Source organism: Patiria miniata, unplaced genomic scaffold (genome assembly GCF_015706575.1).
Source record: "Patiria miniata isolate m_02_andy unplaced genomic scaffold, ASM1570657v1 HiC_scaffold_5, whole genome shotgun sequence".
Classification (NCBI taxonomy): Eukaryota; Metazoa; Echinodermata; class Asteroidea; order Valvatida; family Asterinidae; genus Patiria; species Patiria miniata.
In genome coordinates this window covers 813,942-838,052 of record NW_024037072.1, presented here as the reverse complement: position 1 = coordinate 838,052, position 24,111 = coordinate 813,942, and the positions used below count along the sequence as shown (strand labels likewise).

General features: G+C 39.0%; 2 protein-coding genes across 5 annotated transcripts in view; one reads left to right on the top strand and one right to left on the bottom strand.

The window, feature by feature from the left end:
* LOC119741049 (dipeptidyl aminopeptidase-like protein 6) overlaps positions 1-14,651 on the top strand; it is a 33,785-nt gene extending 19,134 nt beyond the window's left edge. For 3 of the 4 annotated variants that reach the window (XM_038216660.1, XM_038216663.1, XM_038216662.1), the window contains exons 3-18: positions 1,922-2,014; positions 2,385-2,479; positions 3,552-3,679; positions 4,115-4,199; positions 4,718-4,865; positions 5,309-5,561; positions 6,631-6,793; positions 7,176-7,289; positions 7,900-8,033; positions 8,409-8,936; positions 9,471-9,528; positions 9,977-10,076; positions 10,478-10,542; positions 11,621-11,693; positions 12,105-12,178; positions 12,600-14,651. In XM_038216660.1, coding sequence (XP_038072588.1) covers positions 1,922-2,014; positions 2,385-2,479; positions 3,552-3,679; positions 4,115-4,199; positions 4,718-4,865; positions 5,309-5,561; positions 6,631-6,793; positions 7,176-7,289; positions 7,900-8,033; positions 8,409-8,936; positions 9,471-9,528; positions 9,977-10,076; positions 10,478-10,542; positions 11,621-11,693; positions 12,105-12,178; positions 12,600-12,725 — 2,237 coding nt within the window. In that variant the 3' untranslated portion in view covers positions 12,726-14,651. The remainder of the gene's footprint in view (positions 1-1,921; positions 2,015-2,384; positions 2,480-3,551; positions 3,680-4,114; positions 4,200-4,717; positions 4,866-5,308; positions 5,562-6,630; positions 6,794-7,175; positions 7,290-7,899; positions 8,034-8,408; positions 8,937-9,470; positions 9,529-9,976; positions 10,077-10,477; positions 10,543-11,620; positions 11,694-12,104; positions 12,179-12,599) is intronic. The other variant, XM_038216661.1, reaches the window with a different exon arrangement.
* On the bottom strand, positions 14,413-22,853 carry LOC119741051 (aqualysin-1-like). The gene is made up of 8 exons (XM_038216666.1): positions 22,726-22,853; positions 22,445-22,589; positions 21,898-22,030; positions 21,149-21,255; positions 19,680-19,830; positions 18,500-18,687; positions 16,836-17,007; positions 14,413-15,288 (listed from the first exon to the last, which is right to left on the bottom strand). The coding sequence occupies exons 1-8, from the start codon at positions 22,836-22,838 to the stop codon at positions 15,152-15,154; spliced, it is 1,146 nt and encodes a 381-aa protein (XP_038072594.1). The 5' UTR covers positions 22,839-22,853; the 3' UTR covers positions 14,413-15,151.
* Positions 22,854-24,111: the final 1,258 nt, after the last annotated feature.

Below are 24,111 nucleotides of genomic sequence, written 5' to 3'. Positions count from 1 at the left end.
GATGACTCTTGGGAGAAATTTCTATCCAAAGATAACCACCCCTAAAACTAGTCCTATAAAAAAAACTATAGCCAATCGCCATAGCTATTCGCCATTTTGAAAAGTGATGCCTACGCTCCATTGGAAAATAGAGCAATTTTAGGACCCAATTTCATGCAAATTTCACATAAGCACAAGCTCTCAGTCCTGTGCACGGCTTCCATCCTTCTTTTTTTATCAACCCCTCAAGTTCATGGCCCACATAATGCTCTAATAGTAGAGAATTTGAGGGCATACACATCGTGATTTGGCCAGCGTAGGCAATTTTGGGCCTATTTACTGGCCTGCACCCTTAATACATGGGACCATAGAGAATAGTGGGACACACTGCATGCATGATGCATGGTTGATAGCAGTGTTGTAGAACTGGAGTTCAGGACTCATCTTGTGTCTGTCTCAAGTTGCAATTTGTTCACTCAGATTCGACTCGAGTCACATCGGCCAAAGACTCCGACTTGACTCGAGTAACTCGAGACTCAGACTCGGACTTGAATCTCATGATTTATGACTAGGACTCGGACTTAAACGGAATATACAACATTTGCAAACATCGAAAAATAAAACTACCGAGTTTTTAAGAAATACCTTACTAGGATGTTGGTAAATGACAGTCTAAAGCATCCTGTAAAATTATGGCACCTGGTGTGAAGTCATTTTCAAGAAAATGGTATTTTTGTATACATTTCCAACGGTGGTCGGCCGACCACCGTTGGAAAAACCTAACTATATTTCAACTACTGCTCCAAATTTACCTTTTTTCAGTCCAAATTTGTTTGGTATTGGTTACATGTTCATGTTCAAATACTCCATTTCTGAAGATTACAGCAACATTCCCTTTAAACCAAGTGACTAAATCATTTGATTCAAGTCCGACTCGACCCGGACTTGACCCAAGTTACTCGTGACTCAGACTCGACTTCAACATTGGTTGGAAGTATATGCCAACTGATACCATTTACAATACAAACATATGGCAGCATTGCATTTATGAGTTCCGCCTCACTCTCTCTGTGTAATTATGGTAACCATTGAGGGGGGTACTTTCGAATCGATTCCATCATGTTCAAATGTGTTTAAGTACAAAGAATACCATATTTGGGAGAATTCAGGAAGCTCAACTCCTAAGGGGGAAGAATTCTTGTTTCATTTTATACGATTCTGTGCCAGAATTTTAGTTGTGTACGTACGATACACAAAACTTGTATACATTCTTTATACAGGAATACTAGGCATAGGCCTAATGGTCAGGGTTTATATTTGATCTTGCCCTTCTTTATTCCACCAATGTTAACTCAACAAAATTTATCTCAGCCATATTGTGAACTAATCCGCACCATGCATGTGATCATGTAATCCCTTTTGTTGCACTCCCATATCGCATTATGCATTGTGCCCCCGAATCCATAATTCATGTTTCCATGGTTATATATTAATTGGTTGCCATGTCAACCAGTGAAGGCTTTCTGCATTGACAGGTTATTGAACACACATGTAAATGCATGGTCTGCCACTTGTGTGTATGTATTGCACTGTTTTTTTGTGCATCCCATATTGTGAATAGTTTTAAGAAAATTTTTAAAAATATTTTCATAATGATTAATTGTTAATTTTGAACAAAACTAGAAATCAATTGCTAAAATATATTTCAACAAGCAAAATGGCCTGCAGCAAACAAAACCATATGTTTGTTCTTTGGTATGTAGCTGAAGAAAAGTATTAAAAAAAAAATTTAAATTTTTTTTTAAGAACTTTAATTAAACTCAACAGATTTGTTTTCAAATCCAGCCATTACATTGAAAAGCTGATGTTGCATTAAATTTCGCTTTATATTGTTATCAGTATGTTCATGTTTTTCTTTTACCATTGTTAAATGTGTTTGCAGGTGAAGACTGGCATCTACCCAAGGAATTTCTGTTTGATGACATTTTCAATGAAACCTTCAAACCCAAACACTATGACGTGCAGTGGCTGTCTGGTAAGATCACAGTCATGACAAAACTTCAGTTTACATGTCTTTGGAACAAACTTAATGCACAAATGTATACCTGGATGAAAGAACCATGGGTATTTGAAAACTTCATATTTCCATCATTCACTTGGATGAAAAAATGCGAAAAATAACACAAAATGTATTCCTCTTTTCTTGAAAGAGACAGCATACTAGGCGCAATGATTTCACGAGATGCTTGGTACTATTATTTATTTAGAACCGAAGAAATCATTTTGACAATTTTGTTGTCGACTTTTGCAAATTTTGTCCAGTGTCTTAATTTATAGGAAAATTCAGACCACAAGATTTTTGGAAATGTATACAAATGAAATGAAAGTTTTTCATTATTGACCAGGGAGTAAATATGTGCACAAGGATAACTACAACAACATCATCTGGAAGGATCTACAGCTGGATCAGTCTGGTGTCCTCCTCACAAATAGAACTCTGGTGAGTGTTGGGGGAGAGGCTGCAACTAGACCAGCTATATCAGGTCATGTGGTATATTGCGGCACATCATGGCTGGTTGTAGCCACATTGTGTAGTAACATTGACTATGGCTAGCAGTAACACAGGTGTCAATATGAGAAGTGGATTCAGCCGCTTTCATAATTGCCAGCCTTAGCCACCTAATTTGGGCACAGCTTAGCATTTATTTATACTGTGCTAGTGACAGAGCATTGTAACTCCACAATTTACAACAGGTGTGACATTTTGTGAGGCCACATGGAGGCCACATGAGGCCTGTACAAGTTCAGGCCACAAATGAGATCTGCTCCTACCAAACCTAAAATTGCAGTAGCTGTTTTCGCACTTAAGGCCCGTGAAGTCATTTTGGGGTGGTCTTTACCATTTTTATATTTTTGAGATTTTCTAAATTAGTAACTATAAATTTACAACCTCCCAAAATATGAATATTATCCATCAAGCAGAAGTGTGTTTTTTGGGGGGTTGATTAGTGCAAAATGTGTATAGAAATTTATACAGAAAGCATCTCAATAAGCGTGTTTATCACTTAATTGGGTTGTCCGGCTTTTATCACTTAATCCTTCTCCCAAGGGTGATAGGGTCACGGTACCTATGACAATCGTATATCATTTTGAAGCTGACAACCGCAGGAATTTGACAATGCCTAAACCTAAAAAACAGTGTTTGTCAAATTTGATCGGGTTTTGTGAGAGCTAGTCACAAATGTTATAGCTCTTAGCAAAGAATCTTACTACAGCAGAAAACTATGATCTAGTGACAATGAGTGATGAGAATATTTCATGGGTTAATGAGGAAATTTGGCTCATGTGCATGCAATTATCCCATAACTAAGGATTCTGTACTTAAGAGTATCGGCATAAGATCGCCATAACCAGAACCATGAAATAAGGCCTTCATTAGTGCTTGTCAAGAACTTCCATTTATTCCCTGTACTGATGTCACAGTTCATAGATATCCTCTCTGAAGAATGAAACATCTTGACACACAGATTTAAGTTTCACTTAACTTTGTTTTTGTCGATTCTTTGTATAAGGATGAGGAAGGTGGCACTAAGTTCTGGGTCAACTCTGACATGACGCACATCCTACTGGCTTGCAGTGTCAGGGACCTATATCGACATAGCTTCTATGCCAAGTACAAGCTGTATAACATTGAGACCGGGTAAGTCAGGAGAATTGGTCGGGTTATATCTGGGTCTGTGTGACCACAAAAAGAAAACTCTGCTTAGTTGGTACCACGCTTCTCAGTTTGTCACAGTTATGCATATTATTAAATTCGGTAGACAGGCATGCATTTTGGCAAGCGGGCAACATGCTATTGGTTTGAGGAGCACCGAGTGTAAGCATGTGACCTGCACATGAGCACGGTATTGCCTCAAAATGTCTGGTAATTTTTGTCACTTTTTTGTCTTCATGTGACAGGCGTCCAACATTCAGATTTCAGAGTTTACAGATACTTGCCCAAAATTTGATGCCATTCTGTCGCTTTCTCCTTTAAATTGCACTCTCAAGTAGAAATAATTCCACAAGCAAGAAAATGAAATTTTGAATCTTTAAAGTTTTATAAACAGTAGATTGCTCACGTGTCTTGCTACAGGTCCTCAGTTGGTCTGACTGCTCCTGGATTGAAAGAGACCGTTGACCTACGCTATGCTGCGTGGGTACCAGGTGGCTCTGCATTGGTACGTTGATATGAACATCTCATCTGTCTCATATCAGTGATATGTATTGTCAGTTACAGGCATCTTTCTTTGTCTTGTAGGTTTTCATTTTGAAAAGCTTTGATGGAATCTGTGATTGGAAATTGATGAGCAAGTTATTGGCCGTTACTCATTTATCAGTTGTTTATAATTATCTCACCACGTTGCTTTTCAAAATCTTAATGACTTTTTTGGTTGAATATGCTTCTGGTGTAGTCTGACTGGTTACATAACACTGCCAATTCACAGACACAATTTAGATTTGAACAAAGCTTAATGTAAAATTCTATAATTGTTCTTTTAAATATCAACTTCCCTTGACATTTGTTGACATCTTTACTGCAAATCAGCTTTTCACATATAACAGTTACGTTCACTTCCAGCTCGGAGTGTTTAACATCATGAAAGAATTTCTTGAAACTGAGAGTGAAATGATACAGACCAGCACTAATCTGTTGATGTGAAATGCTCATATAATTTTCTTTACTTTTCACAACCAGATATACGTGTACAAGAACGACATGTACTACTTAGAGTCTATTCCACATGGCGATGAGAAAGTACCGGTTGGTGATACAGCAGTGAGGATTACTGAGACGGGGGAGGAAGGGACCATCTTTAATGGTATCCCTGACTGGGTCTATGAGGGTATGTGGCACAGTCTTCCATTTACTGTATTCTAGTTTATAAGTTTTTTGAATGGTGTTATTTAAATGGTTCATTGAGGTTTAAATCGTTGAATTTGGAGTATGAGCAATGTTGCTGCAAGGGGGAATAAAACATAAATTGATATTACAACTGTCATCTAAATGTTATATAAATTTTATTCTTTAACTTAGTAAATCAACTTCTTTTTTTAGAGATCTTTGAAACATCCTTTATGTAAACAATTTTAAATGATTTTTTTATCATTTTAAGTGAAAAATGTAATCATATGATTTTCTTATCATTCAAAACAATTCTTTCTAACCCTTGCTGAGCTTTCCTCATCCAAGTTAGTCCTTTATTGTTTAAATAAAATCAAGGTTTCTTTCTTTTTTTAAAACTTCATCAAGCATCTGTTGTTTTTTCCCTCTATTTGTTACTCACAGAGGAGCTACTGAGCCGTGATAATGCCATCTACTGGTCCTCAGACGGTACCAAACTGGTCTACGCATCCTTCAATGATACCGATGTAGATAAGGCCAGGTACCCTAAGTATGAGAACCTACGCTATAGCGAGCTGGAAGAGTTTAGCTATCCTAAGGCGGGGTACCAGAACCCAACTGTCTCCCTTCAAGTTACCAGCATTGCAGATCTTGGCAACCAGGTCACTCTAGTGCCGCCAGACACCATCAGTAAAAGGTAAATTTCCTTAAAGATTTTTCGTAGGAAATTTAACACTCTGAATGGAATGAAATTTGGTTTATATTATTAGTGAGTTGATGTCAAGTCGATCACACCTCACTATCACTAGTCAGGTCACAAGGAACTAAAACAAAACAATGATGATTCATTTCAGTTGTTACTTGACATATACTGCATGACTTTGAGATTGATGTATGAGGTCTTGTGAGGAAATGTGTAAATGTGTAATTCCACACTCTGTTTTTACATCCTTGAACTGAAAAAGAATAGAGCCCTCAGCTTTGCTATGAGTGAAGCGTGTCCCTTGGGTGTAAAAATTCCATGTCTCATATCACAGTAGGCCTTTTCACACTGGACAAATCTCAGGGTTGATGCAGAAATGACGCAGGGTTGAAAAACATGTGGCGTTTCACACTTGAAAATGTTCAACACTGCGCCAATCCTACCCCGATCCTGCACCAACACTGCGTCAACCCTGAGATTGATTTCACCCCAGGTTGAACTCAACTCTGCTCAAGACCAGGGTGGAGATTTTCAACCTAGTTTAAAAGTCTCGCCAGTGTTAAAAACAGTAGTAACTGAGCGTGATAAGCTTGATTTGCACGTAACAAGTGCGAAATGACGTGGGGTTGAATGCAGGGTTGAAAATTCAAAACTCAACCCGGGGCGGCAGTGGGTTCACCCAGGGTTGAATTCAACCCGGGTTGAGAGGCTCTAGTGTGAAAAGGCCTAGTAAGTGTTAAACAGCTTATGAACTTTGATGCAGGACTACATATCAGACTTATGCACCTGAATAAAATAGCAGACTTTATATTTCAGACCAATCCTCGCTAGCTCCATCACAAATCAATCACAAGTCAGGTACAAGTGCAGAAACAACAATATTTGGCATGGAGAAATTAATTGAAAGCTTGACGGCTGAGTTGTCTTTATTATAACAAGCAACAGTTTATTTCACACGGATAGTGTGGTATCCCTCACTCCAACTGTCAGTTGATATAAAAATGAATTGTTCACAAAATAACATTTTGACTTCTCCTCCTTCCCCGTGTCTCCTCCTCACCAGGGATTACTACTACCATCACGTAGTCTGGGTTAACGACGATCTAATTGCCGTGACGTGGCTGAACCGCCCACAGAACTACTCCGTCCTGACGCTATGCCGTGTGGATTCAGGAGCTTGTCAGATCAACTACGAGTATGAAACACCTGGTGGATGGATCGTGGATGTGAGTATGAGCTTGGTTGATGTTAGTGGACTCCGTAAATGAATAGCGAAAGGCACTTCATTACCACTTTCGAGAGCTCTGTAGAGGTTGACAGATCTCATACTTACTGGAAGTAGGCGTTGAATTGTGAACTGATGATCAAAGCAATACATGTATGTTGTGGGTAAACTACCTGGCAAGTTAGTCTCTCTGCTGTGCTGACTTTTTCAAAAACACTTATTTTAATTTCATCTCTTTGAGTACTTTCACTATTTAGAATTTGGTTTCAATTTTGTTCACCTTTTTCAGTCAGCACAATATGTACTCTAGAGCTGGGTTGTTTCCTGGACAGTTTAATTCAATTCAATTTTTGTTCCCGTTCTTTACCTTCTTCCTAAAACAGCGAGGAGCTCCCAAATTTTCGGAGGGATCATCTCCAATTGACTATGTCAGGATCCTACCTCAGAGGGAAGTGGCTCATGGGAACTTTTACCATGTCGCACTAGTGACTACTGACGTGAGTAAAACAAATACAGTCGACTCTTGTTATAACAAACTCGTTCGGACCTAGCCAAATTGTTTGTTATATCATTCACTTGTATTAAGAGGAACATCAGTCCCATTCATTGTGCACATAAATGCACAGTCGGGACCAAGGCTTTATGTTTGTTATAACCAGAATTTTGTATTAACAGAGTTTGTACTAACGAGAGTCGACTGTACTGTTTAATTCATAGGGGCTATTTACACACAAGTACGGCAACCGAGACCTGAAATGACAAGCGGCATATCATGCGGTAGAAAACTTTGACACAGTACATGGCAGAAAACCATGCAGATTTATGTCAGTTGATGAAAATTTATTTAAATGGTTTAAAGGTTGACATCATGGCAAAGGCAGTATTTCAGAAAAATTACTCCAGTTTCTAAGCTCAGTGGTTTGTAGCTGTTCCTTGCAGTATGGTATGCATGCAGTGTTAAAAGACTCTTTAAAACCTGTACATTTGCAAACGTACCAATTAGGCGCAGGAATTTTTTTTTCATTCTGGCATTAAAGCTGTCAACATATGTTCCTTTTGACAGTAGTGCTGAATTTTGATTCTTGTGTTTTGTCTGCTGACCTGCAGGAATCCCCAGGTAGAGTGACCTTTCTGACCCAAGGTACCTGGGAGGTCACGTCCATCGTTGCCTACAGCCAATCAGACAAGTTAGTGTATTACATCAGCACGGAACAATCTATCCGAAGCAGAGAATTATACAGGTATGCCCTGCACTAGCTTGATTATTGTTGAAATTGTGTTCAAATAGGTCGTCCAGAACCTGGTTTTTCATCGTTTCCAGGGCAAAAAAAATTAGACATGGAGTTACGGTTAATGTTTGTGTATCTGTTGATAGACACTAGAGCTTTGAAGAGAGTTTAGTTTCATACCTACAAGGGTAACACAAATTATTCACTGTTTTTTATGATTGTATTAAATCTTTTCTCTTTGATTCTTATGAATTATGAAACATATATTAACGCAATCAGATATCTCAAACCAACTTTAGTAACACTGGTATATTAATGCAAATTTAGTTGTATATTTTTTGGTGTTAGTTCAAATTCACTAGTTTCTATTAAACCTTGCATTTGCAGTGTTAGCACTGAGAGGCCTTTTACACGTCGCTGCTTATCCTGCGATCTGCATGTGAATTGCACCTACTACGATACCTCCTTCAGTCCTGACAACTCCTGGTACAAGCTGAACTGTCTGGGACCCGGCATCCCTCGCACAACGCTGCACCAGACTAGCACAGACCGTGTACTGGTGGTGGAGACCAACGAGGCACTGACTAAGGCCTTAGAAGGCAAGGCCTACCCTAATAAGACCTTCTATGAGATCCAAGTCGGGGAGTACAAACTCCCGATTCAGATGTGGATCCCTCCGAAGATGGACCTTAACAGGAAGCACCCGATACTGGTTCACGTCTACGGGGGACCGGGCTCGCAGATGGTCAACGATCGATTTGAGTTGGGCTGGAATGCTTACCTGTCCAGCAAGTATTTCGTCATTGTGGTCAATATCGATGGACGGGGATCTGGGTTCCAAGGAGAGAAACATTTGTATCAGATCTATAAACGGTTTGGAACGGTGGAAGTACAAGACCAGGTCATTGGTGTCAGGTAAGCCAACCAACTGCCCAAGGGTTCCACCATTGCCAAACTTGAAAAAAAAATGAATATTCCTGAATTCATCATGAAAACTATACATTAAGGACACTCAAGGTGTAGTACTGTTTTTCTAAACAAACGCTATAACAAGTTTTCTACAATAACTGTTTGGCCAAATTATTACAATTATTTCATATTTGCTATTTACACAGGCTTGCAACTTTTCCTCGGATCTGCTATTTTCCTCGTTTTTTACTTCTCAGGAATGCCATTACAAGTTGAAAAATACTGTACAAAGTCTTGGTTTGCATTTTCCTTATTTTGTCTAAATTTCCAGTTGCATGCCTGTTAACAAGAATTGTCACAAGTCCATCACAAGTCATCCACTCTCAAGTACATGTAGCTCTTCAAATGAACCGTGACAAAGGCATTAATTGTTTTCCCGGATTTGACTTTTGATTACGGCTCTGATAAAATTCAACAACTTGAGAGTTTGCTTAATTATCATCTACTGTATTTTCCATTTTGTTTATATTTTCTTCATAGGCATATCCTAAAGATGTTCCCCTACATCAACAGCACCAAGGTTGGCATCTGGGGATGGGTAAGTCTCATTCATATAAAAATAATGTGAACCTGCATTCAGTGATTTGCATCTAAATTTGATGTCGCTCCCCTCACCCCAGGGATACGTTCCTGAGCAAACAATGCTAACGTTTGCCGTCGTTGGCAACATTTGTGCAAATAGGACCGACCGTGTGCCCCCAACGTTAGGAATGATCATACTTACCATGGACCACTTGTGGGGTACCTGTCCTTGCATCGAGGTACCCAGCAAGTGAAATCTGTACCCCGCAGAAAAAGGGACAAAGGGGCAACAATGCAGGTACCCCGGAACTCCCATCGGCTGGTACGTCCGTCCTGAGTTGTTCACGAATAAGTTCCTAATGTTCTCGCTAATATTCATATGAGTGGAATGCACTGCAGAGCACTGCTTACAGATACTACTCAGAAAAAAAACAAGCGTTCTTTTTCCACTTTTTTTTTTGCAGTCGTATGGCGGCTTTGCAGCTTCAATGGCCCTCAGCTCTGAAAATGACATCTTCAAGTATGGCATTGCTGTCGCGCCAGTCACAGACTTCAGATACTATGGTGAGTTCAACTGACTTGGCATGCGGTGTAGTAAATTTCAAAATTGTGACTTGAGATGAGGTTAATCTGTATGACCAAAGACGCTCAACATTTTCAGGATCCGTCCGAGGCTCGGAGAAATATTTCCTTTCATAAGCATTGGGTGGGTTAAATTGAGCATTGAATGATTTAATCCATTCATTTTTGGAGATAAAATCTCAAACTTGAAAAAAAAATACTTTCAAATTATTTTTTGGTGACATCTGGTCACTGTAGGGAAAGAGAATTTTTTTAAATTTTTTTAAATTTTTTTTGCTTTGGTAATTGAAAACCTTTATTTTGTTGGTAAAAGGCAAACTCGGAGTAATCTTTGCAAATTGAATATGAATTGAATTGGATGAATTGTGTATTTCCATTGACAGATTCCATCTACACTGAGCGCTACATGGGTCTCCCTGAATCATGTGACAATATGGAAGGATATAAGGTAGGATATACATGTAGACAGGTTTAGCTTTGGTTATCTTTTGGTTTTATAGCTTTATTTTTGGTCGTACAATTTGTACCGCTTGATGAGGCTGGCTGAGAGAAGATGATCAAGAAATATTACGGTTTCAAAGCACTCTCAATTTACATGTATAAGCCCCCTGAAAATGGCTCACTTCTGTTGTATTCAGACTGTTGTACTGTCAGACCGGGTTTGAAGTCATCTGGCAGTCTCCTTTCCATTCTCGAGCTCGTCTTGCCAGTTATGGTGACAGAGCCTTTTCAAATGTTGCACCTCGGCTTTGGAACCATTTGCCACTTGAAATCAGAGACACGGAAAACATCACATCTTTCACGCAGAAACTCAAAACAGATCTCTTTATGCTGGTTTTTCCCAACAATTGAGGTTTTCTTCTTCACATCTATAGACCGGCGCCTTTGAATGGATTCCAGAGAAAGTGCGCGTTATAAATATTGTGTTATTATTATTATTATTAGTGGCGTCTAAGTCCATCATTATAAAAAATCTATGCAAGTCCAACAACGTCATTTCCAGACTTTCAGTGAGCACTGGCTCTAGGTTAAATGTGGCTGTGGACTTCATCATGATTTCAAATAACTTGGCAACTTGAAACTCGCTGGCTTTACTCATAGGTTCATGAATTCCTTTCCATGAAAAAGACCTTTGAAACCAAGAATCAAGTCCATACCTTTGAGCCAGGGCTCAAGTCAAAGCCAGATTCAAATAGGTACCATTAGTTTAGGACTTAACAACATCCCACATCAGTGATGTACATGCAGTTCAAACAGTCCCTCGCCTTGCACCAAACTTGGCTCTAATATCTGGTTTGACCGTTAACCGACATTATTTCATGAGCACCTTATAAATATACTGAGAACTTACAAGGAAAACATTAAAAATGAACAAACTTGCTCTGATGGAAGTCAAACCCACGGCCTCATGATTCATCATGCAGACGTCTTCACTACTCAGTCTCTACCCCTCATCTTTCCGAGGTTTGCGGCAAGGATATTTATCACTTCATAACGATTGTCTAAATTGTTCTTGTTTTCTTCAGCACACCAACGTTTCAGCGAGAGCTCGGAATATCAAAGGATTCAACTTCCTCTTAGTCCATGGGACAGCAGATGGTGAGTTCAATAAACTTCTTGCCATAATAATGTTCATTGTACAGATTAATGTGGGAGTTACTTGCTAGATTATACTAGAAGTTGCAAACAACATGCATTGTTTGTCACACATATAGGCTTTGCCTGAGATAGACTGACTTTTAAATACCTCTCCTAGACAACAAAATTATAACACCTGTTATAATGTGTAATAATGTGTGAAATATTGTAATTTCTTTGACAATAAGCTTTAAAACCTTTTGGCTCTCTAAAAATGAAATTTCCCCAATCAAGTGGTAACTTTCGACAGAAATTTTTAGTTGTATTATTTCATGTATTCCTTTTGAAAATCCATACTTTTATCCGTTCCATGGCCTACAAAAATAAAAAGAGTAAAAATTTATAATTTTTTTGTTTTTTTTTTATCTGTAGACAACGTTCACTTCCAGAATTCGGCTGATTTTGTACGGTCATTAGTCCAAGAAGAAGTTGTTCTCAGAACACAGGTAAGCGTTACCTTGGTAACGGACCTTCTGAATGCAGAATCACACCTGGAAAATATGTGAACCAGCACAATAAAAACTAAACATTTATTGGCACTTTGGTACCAGACATGTGGGCAGATATTTTTTCTGAGAGGGGTGGGGGGGGGCATCAGATGAACATTTTCCCACAATTTCTAGCTGATGAACATTGACAACAGCAGTTTTTGTGGTGACATTGATCATTGCAGAGACTGATTCTGTTCACATTTGTAACATAAATTTCCAGTTAGTGTCTATTGTAGAATTCAACTATGAAATAAATTTTGATTGTGATTATTAAAAGACAACAAACTTCTGGATAACAAGTTGAAACGACGTTAACCTGAAACCAGTTCTTGAAGTAAGTTTTTGAAGTTGATGTTGGTACTTGTTCTCATTGCAGTTCTATCCGGACCAGCGACATTCCTTGGATGATTCGCACGTACAACGCCACCTCTATGATATCATGTCGGACTTTGTCAATAATAGCATACAAAGGAAATACCTGAACACAGAACTACATGTATAGTCCACTCTGTTGATCCTAGGCTCCCTTGCATGCTATTAGAAGCTCCATTTTGATATACTTCAAATGATTCTATATATGAGTTGTATAAATCGGAAGGTTGATGGTAATGTTCTGGAGAAGGTAAAGAGCGCCCTCTACTATATGCTGTCTGTCAGTGTGAGGTTTGCTAAGCTGGAAATACAGTATAGTCGTGAAAACCTGCATCACATAAAGCATGTATGAATGGACCTGCATAGGCCCATGAGTGCATCACATAAAGCATGTATGAATGGACCTGCATAGGCCCATGAGTGCATCACATAAAGCATGTATGAATGGATCTGCATAGGCCCATGAGTGCATCACATAACGCATGTATGAATGGACCTGCATAGGCCCATGAGTGCATCGTATAACGCCTATATGAATGGACCTGCATAGGCCCATGAGTGCATCACATAACGCATGTATGAATGGACCTGCATAGGCCCATGAGTGCATCACATAACGCCTATATGAATGGACCTGCATAGGCCCATGAATGCATCACATAATGCATACAATGGACCTGCATAGGCCCATGAGTGCATCGTATAACACATGTATGAATGGACCTGAACACATCTTCAAAATGAATGTGTGCATCAAGGGTCATTATCTTCCTAACAGACTGCAGAGGGCATAATTTTGTGTTTAAGACTGAAAGAAGAATGTTTGCTGTCTTCAGCATGAGTTTTTGCCTACGATTCTTAAGCAAAAATTTGCTTGAAATGTAGCACGCGGTGGTCAACTCCTACATGTATATCACCTCTGTCATACAGACAGTGGTTCTATTTCCCCCCCCCCCCCCCTCCCCCCAAGAAAAACACCCGGGGGCGTATCCAGAAGGGGCAGGGAGGCAAATGTTTTGCGGTATTCGCAACGAATGACGGATAAACACGCAGGGAGGGAGGCCGGAAATATCTATCGGTGACCCCGCTTGCAGTGAGCAAGGCCAGAAATATGAGTGTGCTGCCCAAGGGCGATGGCTTCAACCCGCCTGGCTTGAGGTCGAGTGAAAATAAATCCCATGCCTCGTACTGTTCTTGCCAAAGTAATTCCAGCGCGCAGTGGTTAAAGTCCTAGAGCTTTTAGCAAACATTCATGAATTGTTGTCTTGTCGCATTGTATTTGAATACAGAGTACTATTCAAATAATATTTCTTCTGTTTTTAAATGACTACTTTGTAACATTCCTGTATGTAAAAAGTGTACATACAATATTTGTACTTGACAGATTGTATATATTGCATGTATGTAATGCCAGTTTTATGCTAAAAAGCACAATTAAAGTATTAATGTATTGAAATGATGGACAAGTTCATTTTTTACTTGGGTTTGAGTGGTTTAAATTTACTTTCAATGTCAGTTTTAAGAAGAAATTTGATAGTATTTTAGCGTGAAGGATCACAGGGTTGTTTTTGAAGAAGTAAATTATCATTTCAGAGTAAAAAAAAAACAAAAAAAACGAATGGCAGTTTATACATGCACCGATATCAAATTTCACTTCAATAATATCAGCATGTATAATGAGGGTCAAACTGTGTGAAATATCCAAATATATAGCAAAAATCTTCTTTCTACTGTATAAAGTTTTTTGGGAACTCATTGTTTGGGATCTGATCATAGAGATGTACTTGCATCATGCTAAAAATAACTTGTGTTTTTCTTTATTTGACAGTACTTCCAAAACTGCAAGAGGTTATATGCCAAGTTAAATGTATATATTAATGCAATTTATATATTGTTATCCTTGTACTTGTTTGCATCTATGTGGTTCAAGTGGTCAATGAGGACAATTCCAAATGGCATTTTACAAAAATCATGTTGCAAATGGATTTCTTTTACCATATTTCTGTGAGAATACACGTCAGTCATGAAAGTAATAAAAAATAAAACATGAGAGAAACATTCAGTTGCAGTGGTATAATTTCTGAGTCCTTTATTCGTACAATAATTAGAGAACATTGCATTGTAAGGTTAATATTGGCATGCTGATTTTAATTAATACATAATAATTGACTCTCAAAAATGTTTGTTAAAGTATCAGTAACTATTCTTTGCGGCAAAATCTTTTTGAATATTTTTTTTTCAAGTGACGGCATTGTCATGCCTATCCAAGTAGATCATTCCTTGGAATTATTTCCTGTCTTACACCCAAGTAAAATAATCCATCAGAACTGACAAGTGCCCTCTATGAATACAAAACTTGTATTCTCATTAGTTTCCACAGGCCATCTGAAAGATAGATAACTACGAAGAATTGCAGTGAATTTACCATGTCAAATTAGTGCCAAGGCAATGCAGTGATAGGTCAAACATTAATTAAATTCCAGATTGCTTCCTATAAACTGAAGCCAACATTGTCATGTTCACCTTCAATAACACCATGATGAGGTATTACTACGCCTAAATATAAGCAAGAAGATTTGGGCTGCCTGCTCCGATGTTTGAGAGTTTACCCCAAGTTGCAGAGTTGACAAGTTTGTTCATAACCTGGGCTCCCGTCAGGTTTGGATTCTCAGCCAAGTAGAGAGCAACCATTCCTACAAAATATCAAATAAAAAGCACATATATAGCAGTTTTTGTGTCTTAAGAGAATTCCAAAAAAAGAGTAAATCTGCTTGAAATGAGTGTATTTTGTTATTGAGATTTGAGGGTTTGCAATGGTGAAGGGCAAGAACTTGTCATTATTTTATTATTATTGTATTTTTTATCTCGCGACCAAAAGGCATCTGCGGTTCAATTTACAATAAAATAATTTTTAAACAGTTTAAACGTGATCAAAGTAATCATTTAAAGATGGAAAACCTTAAACTTTATACTACATATAAACTTTATACTACATATATTAGATGTACAAATTGCACACATGGATTCAGAGAAACAATGCTTTACAGCGGTAAAACCAACCCATGACCATTATAGCTAAGCCTTGCGTCCAAAAAAAACCCCCAAATCTACCAGACAAACTTATAAAAATGAGCTTAGAAAAAGGTTTTAGCCAAAACATTTAATACACACAAAGAGATACATTAGACAACCATGTTTGTCTCCATGAATAACCCTAAGCACTGTCAAGGGCAAAGCATCAAGTATGTTTGTGAAGCAATTCAGTGAGATACGGAATAGTTTTCCGCACCTTTCAACTCAGACTTTAGGTTCAATAAAATGCCGTTTTTGCCAAAGTTCTATTGCATGGGTATAAATATTTTTAGAAAACCAGCTCTTAAAACGCTCATAGACAACACAAGATTTGGCAAAGTGTAAACAAAGGTCTTCCTCCCGACAGCCAAGGTCTTAACATCAAAGTTAGACGGTGAAATATCGTAGGATATTGAAGGCCCTTTTTTGTATTACTTCGATACTTGAAGTTTGGTTTGAAGTTAGACCAGAGTGCCACACAGGTGCAGCATATTCAAAAACGTATGTTGTACAGAAAGATTGTTAAGAGATCTTCTTTCGGAACACCAAACTGTTTCAGCGACTAAGAATGTGGCGGCGTCTGCTACCCTTAGAAATCATTTGTTAAACCTGGGTGTTCCATTTTAGGTTGTTCCGAGTCCATACTCCAAAGAACTTTGTTTCTGTCACATCATCAAGTGTATTATCACCAATCACTAAGGAAGGTGGTGATTGGTGTGCGTAAATGCCTATTGACAGGTAATAATTACAAATGGGGAAAAATGCAATATGAAAGCACAAGGGGAGTGATAAGAAGGAGGGAAACAGATTCACAAGGAAAGAGAATAGAGGAAAAGTGAAGACAAAACAAGGAAACAGACTTAAAAAACAGGACGAAATTTGTAACAATTTTGAGGAAGTTGTTACAATTGTAACTGGGACTAAAGTCTAGTTTCCATATCGATGTAAGAAACACAAACGGGACCCAAACTGCAACGCAGACATGTGGAAACATTTCATACGGAAGTGTCACTGACAGACGCAAACTATCTCGCATGACGATTGGCAAAGTTGAACCCGGTTCAACTTTGTTCTCTGTTCCACGTACTCTCTGCGCAGTCTGCGTAGTTGATATGGAAACCAGGCTTGAGGAACTAGGGAAGAATTACTCAGTGTTCAAAGCACTTACCTGATACATGTGGACAGGCCATGGAGGTGCCAGACATTGTGTAGACTGCATTGTCAGATGTGTAGTAGGTGCTTGGGATGTCGCTCCCCGGGGCAAAGATGTCGATGCAGTTCCCCCAGTTGGAATACCAAGCCCTGCTGTCTGTATTATCAGTTGCCCCTACGGTAACCGCCTAGCACAAGAAAGGAGATTTGTAAAGAGGATATTGGGGTTTTGTTGTTTGTTTACAGTTGTGGACAATGAGAGCACAAAGTGTCAACTCATGTACACCACAGGAACAAAGATCTGCCCACAGTAAAGGCACTCTATGCATGGTGTCTATCAAAAGTGCTGTTAGCTGTTAATGTCTCCAGACACATGCACTCTGTGAACTTGTAATTATGACACATTTGTGTGGACCTTTGCTCTTTTCTTCACATCTATAAGGCACCCACTCTGGAGGAAGGGAGTGGGTGTGTGGGGTGGTGGCGTGAGTTTGTTTCTGCATTCAATAGGGGACGTTGAAGAATAGAAGACAATAGGGTCCCCAATTCCTGAGAGGTCCCCAAATTGGTTCGTGTACAAAACATATGAGAGGTACAAACAAAAGAGGGACAATAGGGGGTCTCCGATTGCAGGCAAATACACACTTGCTGGCTGCAAGACCACTTCAGCTGGACCATCACAGTGAAATTATTTTATCAAGGTCTATATGGAATATGGTACTGTTAAGTACCTCAACAGTGACTTGAAGAGAGTAGTTGAGCAGAATCTTGAATGCGAAGACGATGCAGGTGCATGGTCTGTGTACTTCTTCAGATTTGAAAATGTGTTCTGTGTTTTGTAACTTACACTGACTATATTAAAGCACACAGACTTTATGTTCGAGGACCATTCTCCAAAAAGAAATTACGTACGTTCGAGGACAGAAAGAATCTGTTGTTTTCCTCTGCCTCACTAAACATATTATACAAAACACAATGTCTTTGTTTTCAGACATTATGGTAAAGTAGGACGGTGTGTACATGCAGTGTGTTTGGCTCCTCTTGAGTTCACAAAGCACCCTCGACTGACTCGACACTAAAAGAGCTTAAATTATTATTCCTCATTCTTGCGCGCGGAGACGCTTTGAAGCCGTCCTGGGCGCAGACATTTTGTGTGTGTCGGAAGAACACAATCAAATTAGATGGATTGGATTTTGAAAGTGTACTCTAAATGCAACGCTCAAGTAGAGCATACGCGAACAACTTAAGTACGTCAAAACGGTTATGAAAAAGTCATGGCAAAAAGCATCTGCAGTGGATACGTGCACACGCGTTGCGCTGTTTGCGTAGAGCAAAATGAAACGCTCATTTGCTGATCGTGCGCTTTGGTTTTGGGCGTATCGGCTTCGATGACGCACCGGTATGGAATACAAATGCAGATATGCAAATAGACGTACAAAAAAATTTCTAGTTCTCCATAGGTTTGTGTACAAACATGGATGCGCCCAGCAGGCATCACTTTGTACATGAGTTTGCGCTCTAGTCATTTAATATAGCTCTATGGTCCACACTCACTGTGATGTTTGGAACGAAATATGGACACGGATTTGAGAGTAACTCTTTTAGTCAGGATGGCATGTGAAACAGTTGCCTGGTCTAAGACCTACAACAGAGGGCGCTGTTCAACTACACTACACTCACCTCACTAATCCGAGATGGAGACACGGTACAGGCATCTATGTTGTCATTACCAGCAGCCACAATTACCGGAATACCCCCCGAAATCACATTTCTGACTACAGTATCAAAATAGTCCCATGTGCCTGCAAATCCGACGGACATTGAAATAAGAGCTGGTCGCTTGGCATTGGCAGCAACATAGTCCAACCCTTGGATGACAGAACAGAAACAGATTATACAATTAAACTGGTAGCATGGAAATATTAACATCTAACTGGCTACTTTCTATTGAAAATGAAATTTGGCAGCAAGTTATATTATTGTCAATTTTGTGTTCATGGGCGTCGCCAGGATTTTTTTCTAGAGGGGGCAAAACATATTTTTCCCCAAAAAGTTCCTGCATTTCTAGAATGGGGCAGGGACATTTTGCTCCCCCCCCCCCAACCCATTACATTTACACCAATATGACTTCACGCCTCTTTTTCTTTTCTTTTCTTTTCTTTTTTTCTTTCTTCCTTTTGTTTGTTTGTTTTTTTATTGTTGTTTTTGCTTTTTGGGAGGGGGGGGGAAGCCCCCTCTTGCCCCCCCCCCCCTCGCGACTTTCATGCTTGTGTTTTACTCATACAGCTTATTTTTCTATCAATCTTAAAAGTCAGACGGCCCTATGTTTTCACCTTGGCATGGTCTTTCCCAGAGTCAAATTCTTCATGTAAGAATTTCAAGTCAGTTTTAACACAAACAGTGTATGTGCAAAACTGTACACCTAAAAAGCAACAATGAAAACATTTTCTTTTTTTAATGTTTTTGTAGCTAAAGTCTCATATTTTAGTTTAAGTTTTTACCCAATGACCGCCAGAAAACTTTTTCATACATTTTCCTCTTTGTACAAGTGCTCCGAGTTCCACCCATGCATGGTTCCTCCAGTTCTCATGTATTTCAGATTTTCAGAAGTGAGAGGTCAATTTTTGACACAATAATTCTCTTTCACATCATGCAATTTTCAGCTTGTATAAATTGAGATGCTAGTAATAATTTTACAAAGGCCTTAATTTTGCTAGGGTGATTTTCTTAAGAAATCAATGTATCCAAAACAACTTGAAAAACTCTGACTTTTACATTGCTGACTTTCCTATTCGAGGGGTCCAAAAGCACGCCATTAGGGGTCAACTTTCAGGCTCTACTGACTCAGTCTTTTACCTACCAGCGATCATTGCATCACCAGTACCACTTTTGCTACAGGGTGGACTTCCTAAAACTTTCACGCCTTTGATGGTGGCTCTCTTGGCGACTCCATAATATGAACCTCCTGTAGTACCAGCGCAGTGGGTGCCATGGCCATGGCAATCTATACCCTATAGATAGAAACATAACATCATTATGTATTCACAGGCAAATATGGTGTAAATGCACATGTGAAGCATCATCGAGAACTTGAGGACTAGAGTGAAATCAAGGACGACCTCGATTAGAAAACATATACAAAACAAATCAGAACTGTGGTTATAGCTCAGTCTTACAACGCGTGGAAGTGGACCATGAGACATGAGTCACCTGTGCATATATCGCCTGTCTTGTCAGTTATTCTGTATATAATCATATCACATTTGTTGCAAAAACTCAAGGCACACACACCACTGACCAGGAGGCAAATTTCCTACGGACGACAGATACTGGAGGCACTCCGCCGCCATAAGCCATCAGTGAACAATGACCAGACTTTAACTTCACGGTTTATGAGGCGATCTCATCTTAATTTTTTTTTTTTTAACATTTATTTCATGTTGGTAAAAGGTATACAGTTTTACAACAGTAATAATTTTAATAAGAGCATGTATTAACTTACAATTATTTACACCAGTGATTAATTAATCGGCTAATTACCACCATGTAGGGATAATAATGAAGCAAAAGCTTTTAAGTTTATCCCTGGACACAAAAATATAACACAAAACTACCCAAACACAAGTACATTACCAACATATGGAACATAAGACACTACGTTAAGCGAGACCCGATAAGGTTACATTAATGATTGTATAAAAAAAAAAACCCACAGAAACCATCAATATTGGGGGAGGTTTTGATGTTAATCTTAACATATATGCTAACTTGGCAAAAAGAGACTACTGGACAATAACGTTACATTGAAAAAGACAACCGGATGGTTACCGAAAGCTCTGATAGAAACTGAGAATCAACTACGAAATATGACTAATTCTCTTCATGCTACTATATCACAATTAAATGTGACCATTTCACTCTGAAAAGTCTTGCCAATTAAGTGAAAAATGCCAATTAAGTCCAGTTGCAACCAAACATCTCAGTGATGCAAAGTCAGTCAGCCAGTCAGTTGGTGACTAAGTCAGTCAGATCGGACAATTGATTGCCCTTTCAAGACTTGCAAATTTCATAGACCTTTTTGAATAGTACTGACTAGTTTGAATAAGACTTTCGTATGAGGTAAACAATAACCAACAAGGCACATACAAATCACAATGAAAATGATTATGAGGGTCAGGGACTGCAAAAGCGAATCTGAAGCATGCGGACCCACACATAATAACAAACGTTAACTGGACAAAAAAAGCAAACAAATGAACAAGAACAAAATTATAAATAGCAAGGGAAATAACACAATAAAGGAGAAGGTTAAAGTAAAATGATACTCACATCACCACCGTAAGCATCAAATTCGACGGATGCCCTATTTCCAAAGTCATTGTGGGTCGGCCGGATACCGGAGTCTACGACCCAGATTTCAACCCCTGCTCCTTCATCTGCAAAATAACAACAGTTAATGACAAGGGAGTCATTTTAATCTTATTTATAACGCGCCTTAAAGCATTTTTTATGATTAAGGTGCGTTATAAATATTGTTATTGCTTTTATAATAAAGAGAAAGAGAGAGAGAGGGGGGGGGGGGGAAATACACTCTGATGGTAGCCACACATCTGATCAATGTGCACAACGTGCTCTCTACACACAGCTCCATTGCATGTAGTGCACTGTATACGTAGATGTGACTGAAGCAATAAGTCTCAACTGTCAAACACCCCCCCCCCCCAATGAAATTTCTCTGACAGGCAAATGACCAACTTCTAACAGAACATTATTACATGTTTGGAACCAAATACAAATCAGCAAGGGGAGTCAGGTTGGCACAGTGGTTACTTTCCTCGCCTTCCACCGCTGTGGCCTGGGTTCAATTCCTGCCCGGACCACATGTGGATTGGGGTTTTTAGGTTTTGCTCTTTGTTTTTGGTGTGGTGTGTCCCCTTATACTGGTCCCCCCCCCCCCCCCCCCCCCCCCCCCAATGCTGGAACTGGTGGTGGTACTGGGAAGTAACATGCAACTAGTGGGATACCAATCTATGGTGATAAGCTTGTACATTTTAGTATGAGATCTAATCTATTCTTACTGTAAGATGCGCTCGTTGAGAAGGAGCCGTCTAGGGGTAGATTGAACTGATCGATGCGGTCCAAGCCCCAGGGTGTTGTTGCGTGTGACCGAGGGTTCTCGGACACACACTCCACCTCATCCAATGTTCGAATCTATCCAAGAAAATTGGGGAAATTTAGTGGTCCATGTAGTTTGATGATCAGGGAGCAACAAAATGAAATCTTGAGTTTGGATATATTGGATTATATGATTGGGTAGAAATAAAATTGAATCAATCAACCTTTTTTGGGGAGGGGGGGGGCGGTTATGACATAAGCTGCTTCCTTAGTTAAAATACCTAACGTTATATCGCTAGTTTTTTTCTAAAGATCTTGGGAGGACTGTTCAAACAAATTCACAAGAAACCTTTTCTGGTACATTATTCTAAATTGTTTTCCCCAAATTCCAATCAATGTCTTCGTCTTCACAATAGTTTCATTAGCCTACCACTTTTTCTCAGACATGGCCATTCAATAACAAACAGCAAAAAAAACCCAAAAAACACCACAGATCATGTTTATTCTCACATATTCCAGGGCTTCCTCTGATAGCTCTGCAGCCATGCCCTTCACGACTCGGTAGTAGCGATAAGAGATCTTGGCGTGGCCCAAACGCTGCTGCTGCACACGGCGCTGGATGTCATCAACAACGGTGTCCACGTCCAAATCATCCCTGAAATAAAAGAAATAACATCAAACGGGAAATCAACATTCATAATCTACACAAACAGGAATCACATAATGCTTAATTACACACTGAAACATCTTCTGTTTGACAAAAATGATTTTGTGATGTCACATTTTTTTACTTGAATTTGATGAGGTAACGTCCTTTGATGCTCTCGTTAACTTTGTGCAGTGGAGCAAATCCAGCTGCAGCTACGCCAACCAACAACAGAAGAACCAATGTACATGTATGCATTGTTTAACGTGGTCTACCAACAAATGAGGAACATAAAACCTGGTCCAGAAACACCCGCTCTTTTATAGACTTGACATTACTTCAATACTGCCTTGCGCAAGTTTGGTTCCGAGATATCGTATCATTTGGTTATATTAATGAAAACAAGTTTGATTATTGGCCTAGATACCTAAATAAATTATCATTGGGCATTTACTGATTCATTGATTAATCTACTGCAACATGTGTTTCTTCCGATTTACAAGGAATCAACAAAAAGAAACATAATTCACTTTCAATGGCTTCCAGTAAATCAACTTTAAATTTACTAATCTAAAAAAAAAAGTTAGCTTAGCATTTTGCTATAAAAACAATTCTGAATCCTCCAAAAGCTAGTTTCTCATGAAGTCACATGCTGTCCTGACCTCAGAAGCAAGAATTGTTTCAAAACGTCCACATCAGCATTTCTGCACAATCTTAATTTAGGCCAAACTGTAAACAAGATAAAAACATGTCATGTTCTCATCGGACTGTTTTAATTAAGGTAAGAGATAGTTTAGGAAGCCACATCAGTAAACACTGATTGTGATGTATAATTGGAATTTATATCTTATTTCTGTTCTTGTATTACCAATTTAGCAATTACTGATACTAAACTCTGATACATTGACCCATTTCCTTACAAACTAGGTTTCCATTGTGACGTCACATTACCACTGCAGTACTATAAGACTGCAGAAGTTTCACACAACTCCTCAAAAAGCCATTAGGCCTTGTAATGACCTTCCCCTTAAGCAAGAGACCACTCGTTGGCCTTTTGTATCTTACTTTGCAGCAAACCTAGGCCCCATGTTAGATTAAAATACTCAGGACCGAGTTTAGCCCAATCCAGGAGAGGCAAAAACAAACTCAACAAATAAGCAACATTAACAAGTAAGAGTTGGGCTTGACTTGATCCATTGAATATATGGCGACACTCTGTTGTGCTGAAATTTGGCGGGAATTGTTTGGTGGGATGTCTTCCTTTGGCACACTGCCACTTGTTGCAATTATGACTACTTTAAACAAAAATATCCCTTAGGCTGATTCATCATGTTTTGGCTTATGTTTAAAATCCTTCCAAATACATTTCTAGTGCTTACAACAAACAAAACATTTTATCTATTAGATGCTACATACAAAGTCAAAACAACAATAAAGGGCGGAACCAGTCTCTGGAAAGGAGGAGGAATCATGTACCTGGATCACAGCTGAAAGGACGGCCTTTTTTATCTTTTGAATCATGCCGTGACTT

Coding starts and splice junctions, on each gene's coding strand:
- LOC119741051 (XM_038216666.1), bottom strand. CDS start 22,838: ATGCATACATGTACATTGGTTCTTCTGTTGTTGGTTGGCGTAGCTGCA. Junction 21,256..21,897: donor CTCAACGAGCGCATCTTACA/GTAAGAATAGAT, acceptor GTTATTTTGCAG/ATGAAGGAGCAGGGGTTGAA. Junction 18,688..19,679: donor TGGTGATGCAATGATCGCTG/GTAGGTAAAAGA, acceptor CTGTCATCCAAG/GGTTGGACTATGTTGCTGCC.